This window comes from Tenrec ecaudatus, chromosome 12, assembly GCF_050624435.1.
Source record: "Tenrec ecaudatus isolate mTenEca1 chromosome 12, mTenEca1.hap1, whole genome shotgun sequence".
In the NCBI taxonomy this organism is placed as follows: domain Eukaryota; kingdom Metazoa; phylum Chordata; class Mammalia; order Afrosoricida; family Tenrecidae; genus Tenrec; species Tenrec ecaudatus.
This window is the reverse complement of record NC_134541.1, coordinates 51,327,466-51,343,090: the sequence shown is the minus strand read 5'-3', so window position 1 is coordinate 51,343,090 and position 15,625 is coordinate 51,327,466. Positions and strand designations below refer to the sequence as shown.

General features: G+C 46.4%; 1 protein-coding gene across 3 annotated transcripts in view; it reads right to left on the bottom strand.

Annotated features, from left to right (window-relative positions):
• RIN2 (Ras and Rab interactor 2) overlaps positions 1–15,625 on the bottom strand; it is a 189,684-nt gene that overhangs the window by 32,130 nt on the left and 141,929 nt on the right. For all 3 annotated transcript variants that reach the window (XM_075564038.1, XM_075564037.1, XM_075564039.1), the window contains exons 6-8: positions 10,729–10,801; positions 5,076–5,167; positions 2,042–3,172 (exon numbers count right to left, since the gene is read on the bottom strand). In XM_075564038.1, coding sequence (XP_075420153.1) covers positions 2,042–3,172; positions 5,076–5,167; positions 10,729–10,801 — 1,296 coding nt within the window. The remainder of the gene's footprint in view (positions 1–2,041; positions 3,173–5,075; positions 5,168–10,728; positions 10,802–15,625) is intronic.

The following is a 15,625-nucleotide window of genomic DNA, read 5'->3' as shown; positions in this document are numbered from 1 at the left end:
TGCTAACCACAAGGTCAGCGGTTCAACACCACCAGCAGCTCTGCAAGAGAAAAGTGAGACTTTCTACTCCAGTAAAGTCTCTGAAATCCATAGGGGCAGCCCTACTCTGTCCTATAACATCTCTATGAGTTAGAATTGACATAATGGCAGTGTTGGTTGTTTGGCTGTTTATTTTTCTCTTCTCCCTGCTATATCTTCTAAACAAAAACTTCCCTTTTTTCTTCTGACTTGGAGTCGATATAAAACACCTGCACTTCAGTTAGCAATGTCTTTGGAGATCTGGAGTCATTGAACTCAGCTTTCACTACAAAAGAAGCTGACCTCAAAGCTACTTCCTGGGACTAAAACTTTGGTTGAGATGTGAGGCTGAGTAGTGAGCCTTTTTCGTGGGGACTGGTTGGTGCTGTGGCCACAATAGCTTCATGATGACATCACTCTGACAAGCTCACCCTAAACCCACAGGCAGCAAGCACCGCGAACAGCCTGGATGTTTGACGGACCAGAATTCCCGTAAAAGATGGGGTATCTGGTGGGACTAGGGAAAGAGGAGGGGTGTGGATATTGCTATCATTTCCGCTAAACCTTTTTAAATTCCAGGCACACTACCAGGGAACATTCCTGCCAGCCACATCTTAGCCCTAGCCACGCCCTGCCAACTCAGCTCCGTCCAACCACAAGAAAACAAACACGACTTTGATTCCTTTGTGTGAAAAATTAAGAGTTGCCTACACTGTCTAAGGAGGAAGAAAACAAAAAGCGAGAAAGTACTCTCGACCACATGAGGTTTGTTTACTTCCACAAACCGTCCCAGTTGATGGAAGAAATGAGCTTTTTAGCTTTTGGAGTTACATGGAAATACTGACGGGCTCTATAGACGGTGCCGGCAAGGGGTTAAGGTCTCTGGAATGAGCTCTGGATAGCCAACCTTCTGGAACAAGGCAAACAAAAAATTCCTTCCACGGTTGCTCTGGAGAAAAAAGGCTGCTTAGGAACAAGGAAAGTAGGATTTCCCTTGTTTGAAATTAATCACAAACAATTCAGCCCTTAAGTAAGGCTATACCTCCGTCACTGCCACCAAGTCAATGCTGACTCTTAGTGACTGTGTGGGTTTGCAAGACTGTCACTGTTTACAGGAGGGGAAAGCCCAGTCTTTCTCCCTCGGAGCTGCTGGTGGTTTCAAACCGCCGATCTCAGTCCTACAATACCCACTACACAACTAGGGCTCTTAAATGAGGCTATCAAGAGAGTATTTGCCCTTCACTTTAGAGAAAACACCTTTTATGTAACTTCAAAACTATGCTGCATAATTTAAAGGTTCATAAACTTCTTTTTCTTTCCCCCCTTGTTTACTCTAATACTGTACTCTTACGGACCTCTTCTAGGGGGCTGGGGGCCGGCAGGAAGTGGAATCCTGCAAGGTATCCCCACGGACTTCTGGGAGTAGGGTTTGTTCTGAGTCCCGAGCCTGCTCCTCAGGTGTGTTCTCCGTGAAAACTCCCCCAGGTGCACACCTCTATCTCTGCCTGCTTAAGAACACGAGAAGGGGTTTCAAAAAAGCTCAAGGTAAAAGAGAACTAAAAGATAGTGAATTTTCCCCATGATTTTTTTTAAACTCCTTCATATGCTACACCTCAATACAAAGGTTACTTCCCAAACAAAACAGAGCAAAACAGCCTGCCTCACGCAAGACAGCACAAACACCTTTCGCCATACACCCACCAGCGGAGACACACATTTCCAAAAAACTCTTGACATGCCCGTGGCACACGGCCCTTTGAAGTCCAGCAGCTAAGATTAGATTCCTGCCACAATTACCTCTCCGTGTTTATCAGTCGCTTCCCACAACCTCTCCAAACCTGGCAGGACAGGTAGCATGCAAGTCCTCTTTCAGAAGCAAATCTTCCTGTGGGAGTGCGGTGGCACATGACCTTACCTTATGAAGGTCGCAGGGAAAGCTTACTCCAGCCATCGAAGCTATGGTGTACTGTCCTATGCAATCGCAGCATGTCTTACATTGGAAACAAAACAAGTAGGCACTTACCGATTTGGTCTTCGGGGATCAGGGACTCAATAGGAGGGTCCAGCTCCGAGCTCTGGGACAAGTAGTTCTTGACCTGGGTCATGAACTGCCGGATGGTCTGCAGCAGGTCGGTGCTGGACACGTGGCACTCCTTGTTCTCCTGCAGGAAGCTCACGTAGTCCTGCACCAGGCACCCGAAGTAGGTGCACTTGTCCCGGGAGAGCTCAGCAATCCTGCGGACCATCCTCTTCTCCGGGGTCATGAAGGAGCTGAAGACGCCGCTCATCTTCCGCAGCTGCGACTTGACAATCTTGGGCAGCACGAAGGAGCTGCTCCTCTTCTTGGACTTGATGGGCGGGGGCATGGTCTCCTGGTCGCTCTCCCCCTCGTCGTCCTCCAGGCTGCTGTTGGTGTCCCCCTCGTAGCCGAAGAGAGGCATGCTGCGGTCGAACTCCAGCGAGTCGGAGGAGGAAGTGGAAATGCTCATGTCGCTCAGCCTCTGCCGGCCTCCATTCCACGGGGGCTGTGACTCAGAGCGGGGCGGCTGGGGCTTTGTGCAACTGCCCGGTGCCTCCGGGGGCGGGGCCCCGCCGCCGCTGCCAGCTGTGCCCAGCTCGGGCCAGCAGCCAGACCCAGGCCGGCCACCAGTCAAGGTCTTGGCGCCGCCTTCGGCCTCAAGGAAAGAAGCGTGCTTCTTGAGCCTGGGCGGCGGGATGGGGGTCGGCTTGGCCCCAGGCACGGCCCCCTCCTCCGGGTTGTTAGGGCTGGCTGTTTCTGGCATGCTCTCCTGGGCCTGGGTCCCGAGCAGCAGCTGAGGGCTGGTGTGCAGACTGTGAAGAAAGGGTGGAGGGGGCCTGGGCGGGGGGGACCGAGGTCTCTCGGTGCCATTTACGCTCGGAGTCCTGGCGCTGGGTCGCGGCAGGCTTGCACGGAGGTCCTGACTATGCACTTTCAAGAAGAGGGGATTTATAAAGCACAGGGCTCCGTTGCTCTGGCTGCACTCCAGTTCTGAAGGCGTCCTGGTTTTTATAGAATGCACTCCATTTATGAGGCAGAGCTGGTGCGAGCCAGGACAAGCACCGTCTGAGGACAGAGGCCTACGGGGAGGCGGCGGGCTTGGGGCGTGGCTGTCAGCTGGAGAGCTCCAAAAACCTGAAAGTTATTATCCGTGAACACAAGAATGTAAATACAACACACGCAGGCCATTCCTTCACAAGTTAAAAAAGCACACGATTACGAGGGCATCTTTGGAGCATAAGGCTCTGACGTGGGATTAGGGTTGGCTGATAGACTGTGTGTGTGTGTGTGTGTGTACACATTTTGACGGCATTCCCTTACTGGGAAGGGACTTCTAACCTTCAAAGCCCTTGGGAAATGGCTTGGCCAGCATACAACTCCAGCTCAGCCTTTCACAGGTCTGTAGGAAGTACAAAGCAAACAAATAAAAATAACTGGAGCCGTTGCAGCATTAGCTGGAGAAAAGTCTCTGGGACACCTGAGTTTCCAAAACCAGAGTCACTGTATGAAGTACCAACCCCTTTCCTATCAGTTTCCTCTGAGGTCCGCTCAGAAGGGCACTGCAGCCTCTCGGCCCAGCTCTGAGCAAGGCCTGTATCCTGACCACCTGGCAAGGGGCCAGGGAGGGAGGTCACCAGGGGCAAGACTGAGACCTAGTTCAGGCCTCCAGGATGCCTACAGTCTAGTTGACTATATGAACTTCGGTTCAGAAAAATACTTTGAATTTGTCCTAAAGGCATGTAAATCTTGATTGCAGGAGATGATCTGACTTTCAAATGGGGACATTATATGCCTGTATTTTGATCATATGGGAGCCTCTTTCCCAGTCCACGAGCTAGACCAGTGTGGTAATTCTTTGAAGTCATCAGAAGGACACTTGGAGTTACGGTCAGGTTTCTCTGTTAATTATGCAGACTCTCTTGAAAATGCCTCCCTCAAAACCAGCTTTTTTGTGTTCATTAAAATATGCTGAAGGGGAAATGTTGGTAATTCTGAATTGCAAGTCCAGGGACCACATTTTCTTGGACTCTAGGGGGCCTAGCACTTACATGTTGGAATCCTAACCTGCATTCAAACACTGCAGTCTGGTTATTAATCCATCTAAATCTGGAAGCCCCAAATTCTTAGTATTTCTTCTTCATATCTAAGAAGAGTTTGTGTGTGTATGCAAAATTAAACCTGAATGGAATCCCTAGGAATGGAAGGAACAGACTGGTAACGTGCACGAGTACTATTTTCTGATTTATTGCCAATCTCTGCGCAGCATCAGCAAAGGGATTAGGTGGGAGGAGGCAAGCGCGCAGCTGGCTAGCGTGATGACTCATGTCACGGTAGATGCAGCAAAGAACCGCAGGACTGACGTGCACATGTAGAGGACATGCAGAAATAGATGTTGCTCTCTCTTCAATGCCTTAGAAGCACAGAGTGTTGTCAGTGCCCAGGTGTCGCAGTAGAAGTAAAACCTGGCACATGAGATGCGACATTTTCTCTTTTCATCAAGCCCTGTGTGCCCAACAAGATGCCACAGCAAGGAAGGAGACCGAGCGAAGCAGTACAGATGTTTACAGTACATTGTGGCTGATTTTGTGCGTTCCCTAAACTCAGCTGGGGGACTTGCGGAATACGCCAGCAAGTCAGCCCCAGTGTGAGAGTTGGTTGCACGGTGACTTGGAAAGAGCAGCTCAGAATTTAGTTCAGGGGGACATAGTGGTTAATGTGTTGGGCTGTGACCCGCAGGGACAGCAGTTTGAAATGAACATCTGCTCCTCAGAAGGAAAGTGAGGTTTTCTACTCCCGTTAACAGTGACAGGCTCAGACACTCACACAGGCAGGTCTCCCCCATCCTATAAGGTCGCTAAGAGTCAGTGGTGACCTGATGGCATTGAGTCTGGCCCGGAAGGTTGTGCTTTGCCATGGGAACAGGGTTATTTTAGCTACAGCTATATTTAACATTACATTATAGCCTTATTCAGCCTCACATTGATTCTGATCCACATATTTGCTCTAAGATGGGCCCAGAGAAGGGGCACCTACTTACTTATTCCCAGCTGGGCTAGATCTTCAAGCTGAGCCTCCGTCTTGGCTGTCGAAATGGCATAGGGCAACTTCAAGGTAAATGGTAGAACATCCCTGATATTTTAGAGAAGAGAAATGTTATACTGATATATCTTTTTTTTCCATCTCCTTTCATTTTCATCCTAGAGACATTTTAACTTAAGCTAAAATGTTCTAACTAGACGCCATATCACATCCAGCCAGAACCTGACAGATGATAAGAGTCAAGGTTTATTATTCCTGCCCATATTATCATATTCAAGAAATGTTGTAAGAGAAGCCCTTGTGGTCTCAGGATCTGGTATAGAAAGGGAGAAAATGTTTTTTAAAATGAACAAGTGGATATTCAGTGATGATAACAGTGACATGCCCAGTGGTGACAATGATCTTACACAATGCATTAATTCATTCACTCATTCATTCAAGAATTATTTATGATCATTTATGAGGTGACAGGGTGCTATCTCAGGGAATGAGAACATAACAACACACAGAAGGTTCCTGTCTTCATGGAGTTTCACTCCAGGCAACTAGCGGGCAAACAAATAGGTGATTGATTTATGGAACATAGGAGAAGGGAATGTGTGTTACAGATTCAAGGGGAATAAGGAGTGTAAGGGTGTTGGGGGTGAACAGGGAAACCCTCACTGAGGGCATGGTGTTTTATTGGAGGTAAGGGTCTGAGCCTGAGGACGGGAGCATTTCCTGCAGTGCAAGCAGTAGGTGCAAAGGCCCTGAGGTGGGGAGGTTCTTACAGATATGAAAAGGACGCCACTGTGGCTAGGGTGGGGTATGTGAGGGGCAAAACTTAGGGCTTCTGCCTACATTTCAACAGTATAAGACATCATTCAAAGCTGAACAAGATTAAATCTACACACTGAGAATTCTGGACATTTTAAGGCTGTTGAACATGAATAACACATTAGTTAAGTCAAAAGGACAAAACATGAATAAAATTTACTAGTGTCAAAAAAGCTCTATTGTGCTGTTTATATAACTCATGAGGTCAGGATATCAGAGCAGTGTAAGCTTATCAGCCCTGAAGTGTCAAGGAAACTCGCCTCCGGCTTCCATGGACTCTTTTGCCCGTCCCCAAGATGTCAAGAACACCACCTTCTGCCTGTCTACCTTTTTCTGTTCTCCACCAATCTAGGGAAGCCCAGAGGATGTTGGGTGTTAGTAATACTCTTAGCCTGACCTGGGAGAGGCTGTGACCTTGATCATAATCTTAAAAGGAAATCTGTAACATTAAACTATCATGAAAATATATGCTTGCCGGGGAGGCTGGCCCCAGCACCAAAAATTAAGTGGATTCCTGCCCCTCCCCCGAAAAGCATTGGTTTCAAAGGATGACATTGATTCTGCAGCTCCAGGAGATGGACATATCTGATCAGAGCATACGGGAGCAGATGAAGGGGCAGGGGACAGTGGAACACAGCCTGGTCCACGAGGCCATGAGGATGATGTTCCTGAGTAGAGCAGCCAGTCCACAGAGAGAACAACATGGCTGGCCCTACTATGAGACATGATGCCCCTCAGTGACTAAGGGCGATACAGGGGACAGCACCGGAGACACAGTGTGGGAATTGCACCTGACCTGATCCCACCACACCGAGGCAAAGCACTGGTGGAGTGCAGCAGAACAGCAAGGGAATGGAGTGGCAAGGTCCCCAGGGAATGCTGAAAGTGGACTTTGGGGCCAGGGCGTGGTGCCCCAACAGACTGGACTGGAAAACGCTCCTAGGGTCCAGCAAACGATTCTTGAACAAACTACAAGCCTTTCTTTAAAATATATATATATATATATATATATATATATATATATATATATATATATATATATATATATATATATATATATATGCTTGCATGGTGTAACTTCTTAATGAAAATCTGCTTTGTTCAGAAAATTGGGAGGGAAAGGGTACAAGTGACAAAAACCAACCTATGTTTACTATCAAGTGTTTATTTTGCTCAAAGTAGTACCTGGGAACTAAACATCAAATGGCACATCATTAAAAAAAATAATATATACAGGAAACTATTCCTGCCATTCATTAACGCATGGGTTCAGTCTTTGATATACCAGAAAATGAAATACTGTACAGCAGTCAGAGGGCGCAGCACAGCCACTTCTGTGCAGATGCGCACTAAAGGCGACGCCCCCTCTCATCTTTGTCTGTTAGCGGAAGGACTGCCCCCCCCAACCCGAAAGCTTGTATACAGACCAAAAAAATCACCACAGACACAAATGCTTTACCTACAAGTTTCAGCACACAAAGATTTAAATAAGATGTTGCTCTCTAGATTCCTAAAGGGGCGCAGACTAGCAGTCTGCTAGTCTGAGCAACTAGCAGTTTACATGGGGCCGACGCACAACCCTGCAAGGAAGTGGTAACTTCCCCTCACACAAATCCAGATCATAAAAACAGACCCGGGAAGTGTCTGGCACATACTTGCAGATGCTGGAGGCGAGCTAATCGGAACCAGCTTGTGGGACCCCGAAGTCTGGGCAGGTGGATAGTCTAGTGGGGAGATATGGGTTTGGGCATCAAAATAAGCCTGGAGTTAAATGCCAGAGCTCCTACTCGATAATGGAACGACAAACCACTCATTCTCTCTGAACTTCACGCTCTGTAGAGGGTGCCGGGAGGATCAGAAATAGTGTACGTGGGGACCCGAAAAACAAAAACAAAGTTGTTGTTTTTTAATGTGAGGGAGATAATGAGGTTATGAAAAAAATTGCATAACTGTGTAACCAAAAAAAAAAAAAAGGCCTGATTTGTGGCAGACAGGAGACTGGTTTTGCCATCACGACAACGTACCTGCTCACGCAGCCATCTCAGTGTGCCAGTTTGGGGCAAAAGACGGCATGCCTCTCTTGCCCCGTGCACCTTACTCACTTGACCCTGCTCTATGCAACTTCTTTTTGTTTGAGAATGAAAAGGGGCATGAGAGGACAGCGATTTGATGACTTAGAAGAGGAGAGGGAAAAACCAAGGGAGGTGCTGTCAGCTAACCCAACAGAGGAGTTTGAAAAATGTTTCCACGAAGAGAATCACAGATTTGACAAATGTATGAAGTGTAATGGAGAGTACTTTGGGGGTACCCCTCGAATGTCTGTCGCCTGCCACTGAAACAGAAGCCCCCACAGATATTGGTGGTGCTCTTCACTGTGTTGGCTTGATGCACAGCCACCTTAATACGTGTAACAGAACCAACATGGTCCTGGTTTCGGTTCTTTTCATGACCATGTGTCTTTTCATGTGTCGTGTCCATTGTTTCAGCTATTGTGCAGTACTTTCCAACCGTGGGGCTCATCCTCCAGCACGTCATTAGACAGCACTTTGTTGTGGCACTGCTGTTGTTGTTAAGTGCCATCGAGTCAGCTCCGACCCATAGCAACCCACGCACAACAGGAAACACTGCACGATCCTGCGCCATCCTCCCCATTGTTACTGTGCCTGAGCCCACGGATGCAGCCACTGAGTCGACTTATCTCCTTCAGGCCCTTCCTCTTCTTCTCTCCCCTCCACTTTACAATGATGTCATTTTCCAGGGTTCGGGTCTCTCTTGACAATGTGTCCAAAGTTAGACACAATCTTGCCATCCTTGCCTATAAGGAGCACTCTGGCCTTACTTTTTCCAACACTGATCGATTTGTCCTTAAAACAGTCCATGGTACTTTCAATCTATAGTCATATAATCAATATTTAAATCATATGGTTGTGATACTGAGACGTAGCCAATTACTATGGCCCTTCTAGCCATAATCCCTTCGTGACATATTATAAATTCTAGCCTCTATGCCTGCAGTTAACATCCCATTTTGGAGGGTATCCTCTGTTAAGCTAATGAATAAGATTATTCTGACTTTCCACCGTACTAGAAAATGTGCACCAAATCACCATCCTTTGTTTCCCTGGGGATATGGCCTGCTGAAAGACAAAAAACACCTGTATCTAAGAGTGCTATTTGAGAAGCAGGAAGAGAGAGAATTCCTGGGACGATTGAAGAAGAGCCACCAAATGGAGCATGGTTGAAATCCTTGCTTGAAGTGGCAGAGATAGTAGAGGCCATGCCACACAGAGACCAGAGCCTGAAGCAAGGAGACCCGCAGATGAGCAGAGGAGCAGCAACGAGACTGTGAGACGATGAGGCAGAGGAGCAGGGTGGCTTTCCCAGCCCACGTAGCAGCAGCCAAGGGACCACGTGGCTGAGAAACTGAAGACTAGAGATAAACTGGGCCGCTGTCTGGAGAGAGAGGTTACTGTGGGCCAGTGACTGTATCCTTAATGTTGTCTGATTCTGGCTTCTGGTAACCTGTTTATTTTCCTAGTAAATACCCTTAATCATCAGTATGTCTGTGAGACCTGCGTGGCTACTGCAACAGACTGTCAAATCCAACAGAAGAGCAGGGTCATGGGAGGAATGGTTGGTGTGAGAGTAAGATAAAAGGAGGGAGGGTGAAGGCCATGTCTAGTTTCTGCCTCATGGCAAAAGGCTTTGGGCTGATGAGGAAGGAGTTGGATTTTCCTTCTCCTTGTATAGCCAGAAGAGGTCAGATATAGCCTCTATGCTGTTTTCCCAGATACACAGGGTTTTCATTGGCTAATTTTTGGAAGTACATCTCCAGGCCTTTCTTCCTGCCATAGTCTGGAAGCTCCATTAAATTCTGACCATTATGGGAGGCCCTGCCTGCTGGTATTTGAAATACCGGTGACGTAACTTCTACTGTTGGATGACAAATTGGTAGACAGGTAGAGGCCCCAAATTATACTTATTATTAGTTCTTCTAGCATTCCTACTAAAGTCTGGTCCCATGTATCACCTAGTATTCATGCGGAGCTTGTTGGAAAAGTAAATAGGCTTGGCCTATTTCTCCTGAAGCAGAATCTATTTTTTTCAATCATTTTCTTGGGGGCTTGTACAACTCTTATCACAATCCCCCCATCCATCCACATTTAACAAGGTTCCCCGGCGAGTCTAGTATGCACTGCCTTACACAGTAGCGAAGACCCCAATACACAGAGCACTGTGAGCCAGGGAGGGAACCCTGTGGCGCACTGGTTAAACACTCAGCTAAACAACAGGCCGGCACTCTGACCTGTGGGGGAAGAGGAGGCAGCCTGCTTCATAAGGAGGGAGCCCTTGAAAACCCCATGGGAGAGTTCTACTCTGTCCTAGGGGTCAGGAATGACTCAGCAGCAATGGGCTGGGCTGGCTTTGGTTTACTGGAGAAGGCCATCATGCTTGGTAACGTAGAGGTGCAGTGGAAAGAGAAAGGCCCCGGGTAAGATGGATCAACACGGAGGCTGCAAACATGGACTCAGGCACAGGGACAATTGTGAGGATGACACAGGGTCACGTGGTGTCTTTGTTCTGTTGTGCTCTGGGTCACTATGGGTTGGAACCAACTAACAATAACACCGAAGAATAGCAGGCAGTTGTTTTCATCTTAAGCCCGACACGTGGGAGTTGGTGAACATTTTATTTAGTGATGACTCCTTGCACAGACTTCCAGTGGCAAGCCTCCAGGGACCCTCCATCCTGTTTTAATCAAGAAGCCACAGGGCTGATTCTGCTGCACAAACCGAGGAGGACTTAGAAACCAAAAATAGAGGAAGAGGCCTTACCTGCTGATGCAGTAGAAAGCAATGAGCCGGAATAAATCTGCAAAACTGATTCCTGAGCCTTCCAGGGAAAAGGCTGGAAAAGAGATTTCAGAAACCAGCTGAGTCTCCCCAATGCATTCTGAGAAAGGAAGGGCCCTCTATGACAAGTCTGTGTGCGTGGGATCACTGCAGTTTTCAAACAAACTACTGTGTGGCTCATCAGGCCCAGCTGTGGGAAAGATGTATGTCAGCCAGCGCCAGGCCAGTAAATAGCTCAATGGCCTGGCGTCCTAACCTGACTCATCCCAAGCACATATGCCAGTGCTCAGTAAACAGACCACAGCAGGCTTGAGTTGCACAATGATAGTTCCTTTAATGTTAAGAAAACAGACTTGGGCAGAGGTAAGAGACCAGGATGGGGCCAACTGCACATGACAGGGCTTGTGTCATGCCAAACCCTCATTCCTCTTGAACTTCCTGGGACACAGGCTGCCTGAGGCCACACTGCTCTTCGCCGAAACAATGGAACCAGCTGAACTCTGAGAGAGACACAGAGGAAAGGACTCTGCTCTGAGGGCAGTAAAAGATTTTTGTAAATCAGCTTTAGGCTCGACTCACCATGAAAGATCCTAAAACTCTTTACTCAGAATGTTCCCCCAAGTGCACAGCTTCCCAAGGAGAAGGAATGAGCTGAGCAGACCCACTGGTTCACCGTTTCTACGTGTTCCCGCACGTTGAGGCAGTAAGAGGCTCTGCTCTAAGCACTCATGCTATTTGCCGTCGCTGCTGAAATTCCACTACCACTTTGTTCTTCCAAAAATAGTCTAAGGACCCTCAGTTTTATGAACTGAGTCTCATTTCAACTATGAGATGAGTTTTCTCCTTTTGTACCAATCCTTACTCTTATTTTCCTAACTTGATATGTTTTTTATGATTTCCTAACTTTATATTATTTCACTTATATAGTATTTTTTAACTACTTCTATCTTACCTAAATCCACAACACACTAAGACAAAGAGGCAGACACAGACCAACAGAGATAAAGGTAAATATATATGTACCATCACTTGGTGAGTTATGTGGGAGGGACTCAGTATTGGGCAGGTAACCTGTGCTCCTCAGTTTTCGCATCTGTAAAATGGAGTTTTTCTTGTCTACCCAGAAGGATACTAGTGAGAATTAAAAATTTTTTAAAGGAAATAATACATGTGAAAGTGGTCTATACAAATATGCAATAGTCTATATTTTTAAATAAATTATCCTGAAACGATGACATGTTATCTCTGTTTTTATAGCAAGTCTGATTTCTCTCAATTTACCATCGATTTCCAGAGACGGCCCCCAGGCTAGGAAGTTGCCAGTATGATCCGACCTTAGCACATGGTAACTGCTTGGGACCAGGTTAATACTTTGCTCAAACTTGTTCTTTCAGTCATGTTAGGTCACATAGAGATTAGGAAAGCAATAAGGCAGAAAAAAATAATATCTGGTGTTGCATGCAATTGCGATTCAGATAAAAATTATTTTACACGATACAAGGGTGTGTTCAAATGATTTGAAGTCAGTGGTATCTACATAGAATCAGCTGCCTAAAATAAACTGAGGGCTCTCTGTCAACAAGAGACATATTTGTCATGCTGGGTTCAATCTTTGCATCTACTTCCATAGCATTCAACATTTCTATGTGGCCGACTTTCCATCCAGCTGTTTGGGAAGTGCAACTCTGGCAGGTGAGTATATTGGTTGTGCTGCGGTCATTCCACAAGGAACTGAGCTTTTGACAGAATTCTAACCAAACCCCAAACAACGAACCCCACAACATCACCACCAAACTTACTGCCATTGAGTCAACGCTGACTTACAGAGACCCTATAGGGTAGAGTAGAATTGCTCTTCTGGGTTTCCAAGACTGGAAATCTTTATGAGAGTAGAAAGCTTCATCTTTCTTTCACAGAGGACCTGGTGGTTTTGAACTCTGACCTTTTAGTTAGGAGCTCAGGTACAAACCCAATGAGTACACCACTACGCCACCAGAGCTCCTCTTGACAGATTAGGGAGGAGAAATCTTTGGCAGGCAAGAGCCTAAAAGTTAAGCAAAAGTGCTTCCAGAAACTCAAGATCTACTAGTGGAAGGGGAAAGAAAGATCTTCCAGGCTCCATTTCTCACGATGGATTTTGGAAATTAGGAAGGATTTTAAAAAACAGTTATATCCATCCCCACCCCACCCTTTATTGTGAGTCCACTTTGAATTGCCTATTTCCCCCACTTATTAAAATTTTTCTATTAAAAACTCATGCTTGAAAGACACTTGAAATACAAATGGATCAGAGGGGCCTCCTCAAAGTAGCGTTGGCCTTAACGCTATGGATGGAGCAAAGCTTCCGGGATCTTTCTTTACTGGTGCGGCCGTTTGCATCTGACCGCAGCCCACTTCACCCACGCCGCAGCCCGCAGTTCAGAGCATGCGAACCCTGAGCCGCTGCTGCAGATGCTGCCTCCGCAGTGCTAACTGTCTACTGGCCTTTCCCATCTCATCCGCTCCTTGGCTCTTCAGCTCAAGGGTCAGCACCTGACCCCTGGAAGTGAGCTGGGCTGCGTGTCCTCTCTGTGGCTCTGTGAGGTGAAATCTTAATAAACATACCTTTTGGGAATTAAACTTCTCTCGTTACATGCACATACACATGTCCTGGTTTTGCTTCTCTGGAATACCCACTCTCATACAATTGGCACAGAGAATGGTTCCAAAGAAACGCAATCATAAAGATGAGCCTTCTAAAGTGGTTCTGCAGTCTGCTTAGGGTTAAAGGTACTGAGACTGCTGCCTTTCCTCTGTGGTATGGGATAAGAGGTCATTGTTACTCTATGGTGCGAGGTGACAAAGTTAACATTTCCAATAACACCACCAATACCACCCCCGGCAGATGAAGTGCCACTATGAAGTAAGGCTCTGGTGATCGTGTGCTTGATGCTTCAAGCAATTTTGCCCAGATGAGAAGTGTAGGGGAGCTTGCCAAGCGGTGTTCCTACACAACAATGTGCTCAAGGAAGCAAAGCAGCTCAGCATTTTAGCATCTCAGCTCAAGCACCACGCAAGACAACCCTCTCTCTTCCAGTAACAGAGCTGGGATTGCCAAAACCTAATCTAGCAAATCTAGTCTTATTGTACAAGTAGCTGAATTAAAACGACAGCTATATTCTCAACCTTGAATGGTGTCTGATGTTAAAGTGAGGGCACCGATCGGAAGGAAATGGTACCCTGAAACATGGGCTAGGGACACATGGCTAATACTCAAGACGATGAGGATAGCAAGCCCTAGATTTCATTTAACCACTTGAGTCAATAGCTCCACCCCTGAAGAGACTAATACACTATCAGTAAAAAGAAAACCCACACTTAAGGAGACTGGCCCAACTGTGCAGGCTAAGATGCCACATGAGCTACCTGGAGCATTTCCTGGGGCAGCTGCCTACAAGATATTCCTGAACGCACCCAGGAAACATGTTCACTATCTATTATTGCTTCTAGACCTATATCTATAATTCAGTCTAACAGAGTTCCTAAAGATGGTAACCCAAGAAATGTATTATACTTGTAAAGAACTACTGGAGTTTTCTAACATGTACAGACAGAAACATGGAAAGCATGTGTGGAAATCATTACTAAAGATATGAAATATTGGCGCAAGGAACATGAGGTTGGATCTGTTAGTTTGCTACATGGACCCACTAAGAATAGATTCTTCATTTGATGTTTCAGCTGCAGAAGTAAGGATCTAATAGCTTATTTAGTTGGTACACTAAAGCATGGGCTGTGAGACTGCCTTCCTTAAATTAGCTTGAAGTACGTGGCATACTGTAGAATAAGTTCTCCAAAGGCTTAGGGAAACTGGTTTATTAGTGTGGATTTATCAGAATAAACCCCTAGGCACCACAAATGGAGTGTGGAGGACACAACTTTTAGCAAAACAGTAAGGAGCAAATTTATGAGGGGAGTCTCAGCGCCTCTGCAGACTCCTGTGACTGCATTTATATACAGCAGGTTTGGCAGTGGAGGCTACCTTAATTGAATTAAGGTACTGGACTACAATGGGGTTACTTGGGCCCCAGGGTAGGAGGAGGTAAGCGGTACCACTTAATCCACAGAATTGAGGTGTGTGGTTACTGTAATGGATAAGAGTTTTCGTGTTAACCAGAATAGCCTGACTCAAATGGGTTTATGACATTGGCTGCTTAGGTGGGGTACCCCTAGGACTATATAGATGGGAAGCCTCATACATATGTACTTGGATCTATACAAGCAGAAGAGTTCTGGATCAGGTGAACAACAATCTAACTTGAATCAACATAGCACCATGGTCCCTCAATCAATTCCAAAATTGAGCTATTTTCATGCTCTTTGCTTTTTTATGACACATCTTAGTCCATCAAGCATAGTTCTGCCTTTGTGAATGAATGTTATTGAAAGTTTTGCCTTATTTCCGACCCTCACTGTCTGCAAAAATGGTGTCCAGTCACTCGACAGTTTAATCTGCACAAGCCAACAATGCATGTCTTTTAGTCTAACAAGCTGTCCTGCACACGTATGCTTTCCTTTGCTCAACACTATCTACATCCTACACCAACGACTAATTAATGATACACATTGGGCACAGGACTGGGCAGTGTTTCATTTTTTTGTGCATAAGATTGCTAGGGGCCAAAACGAAGTCAGTGGCACTTAACAATTGTTTGGGGCTGCTAGTGGCAAGATTAGCAATTCACAACCCCCAGTCACTCTGTGGGAGAAGGCCAAGGCTTTCTACTCCTCTAAGAGTTACAGTCTCAGACACCCACGGGGGCAGTTCTACCCTGTTCTTACTGGGTTGCTATGATGCGGAATTGACTCGATGACAGTGAGGTTTTTGTTTGTTTGAATC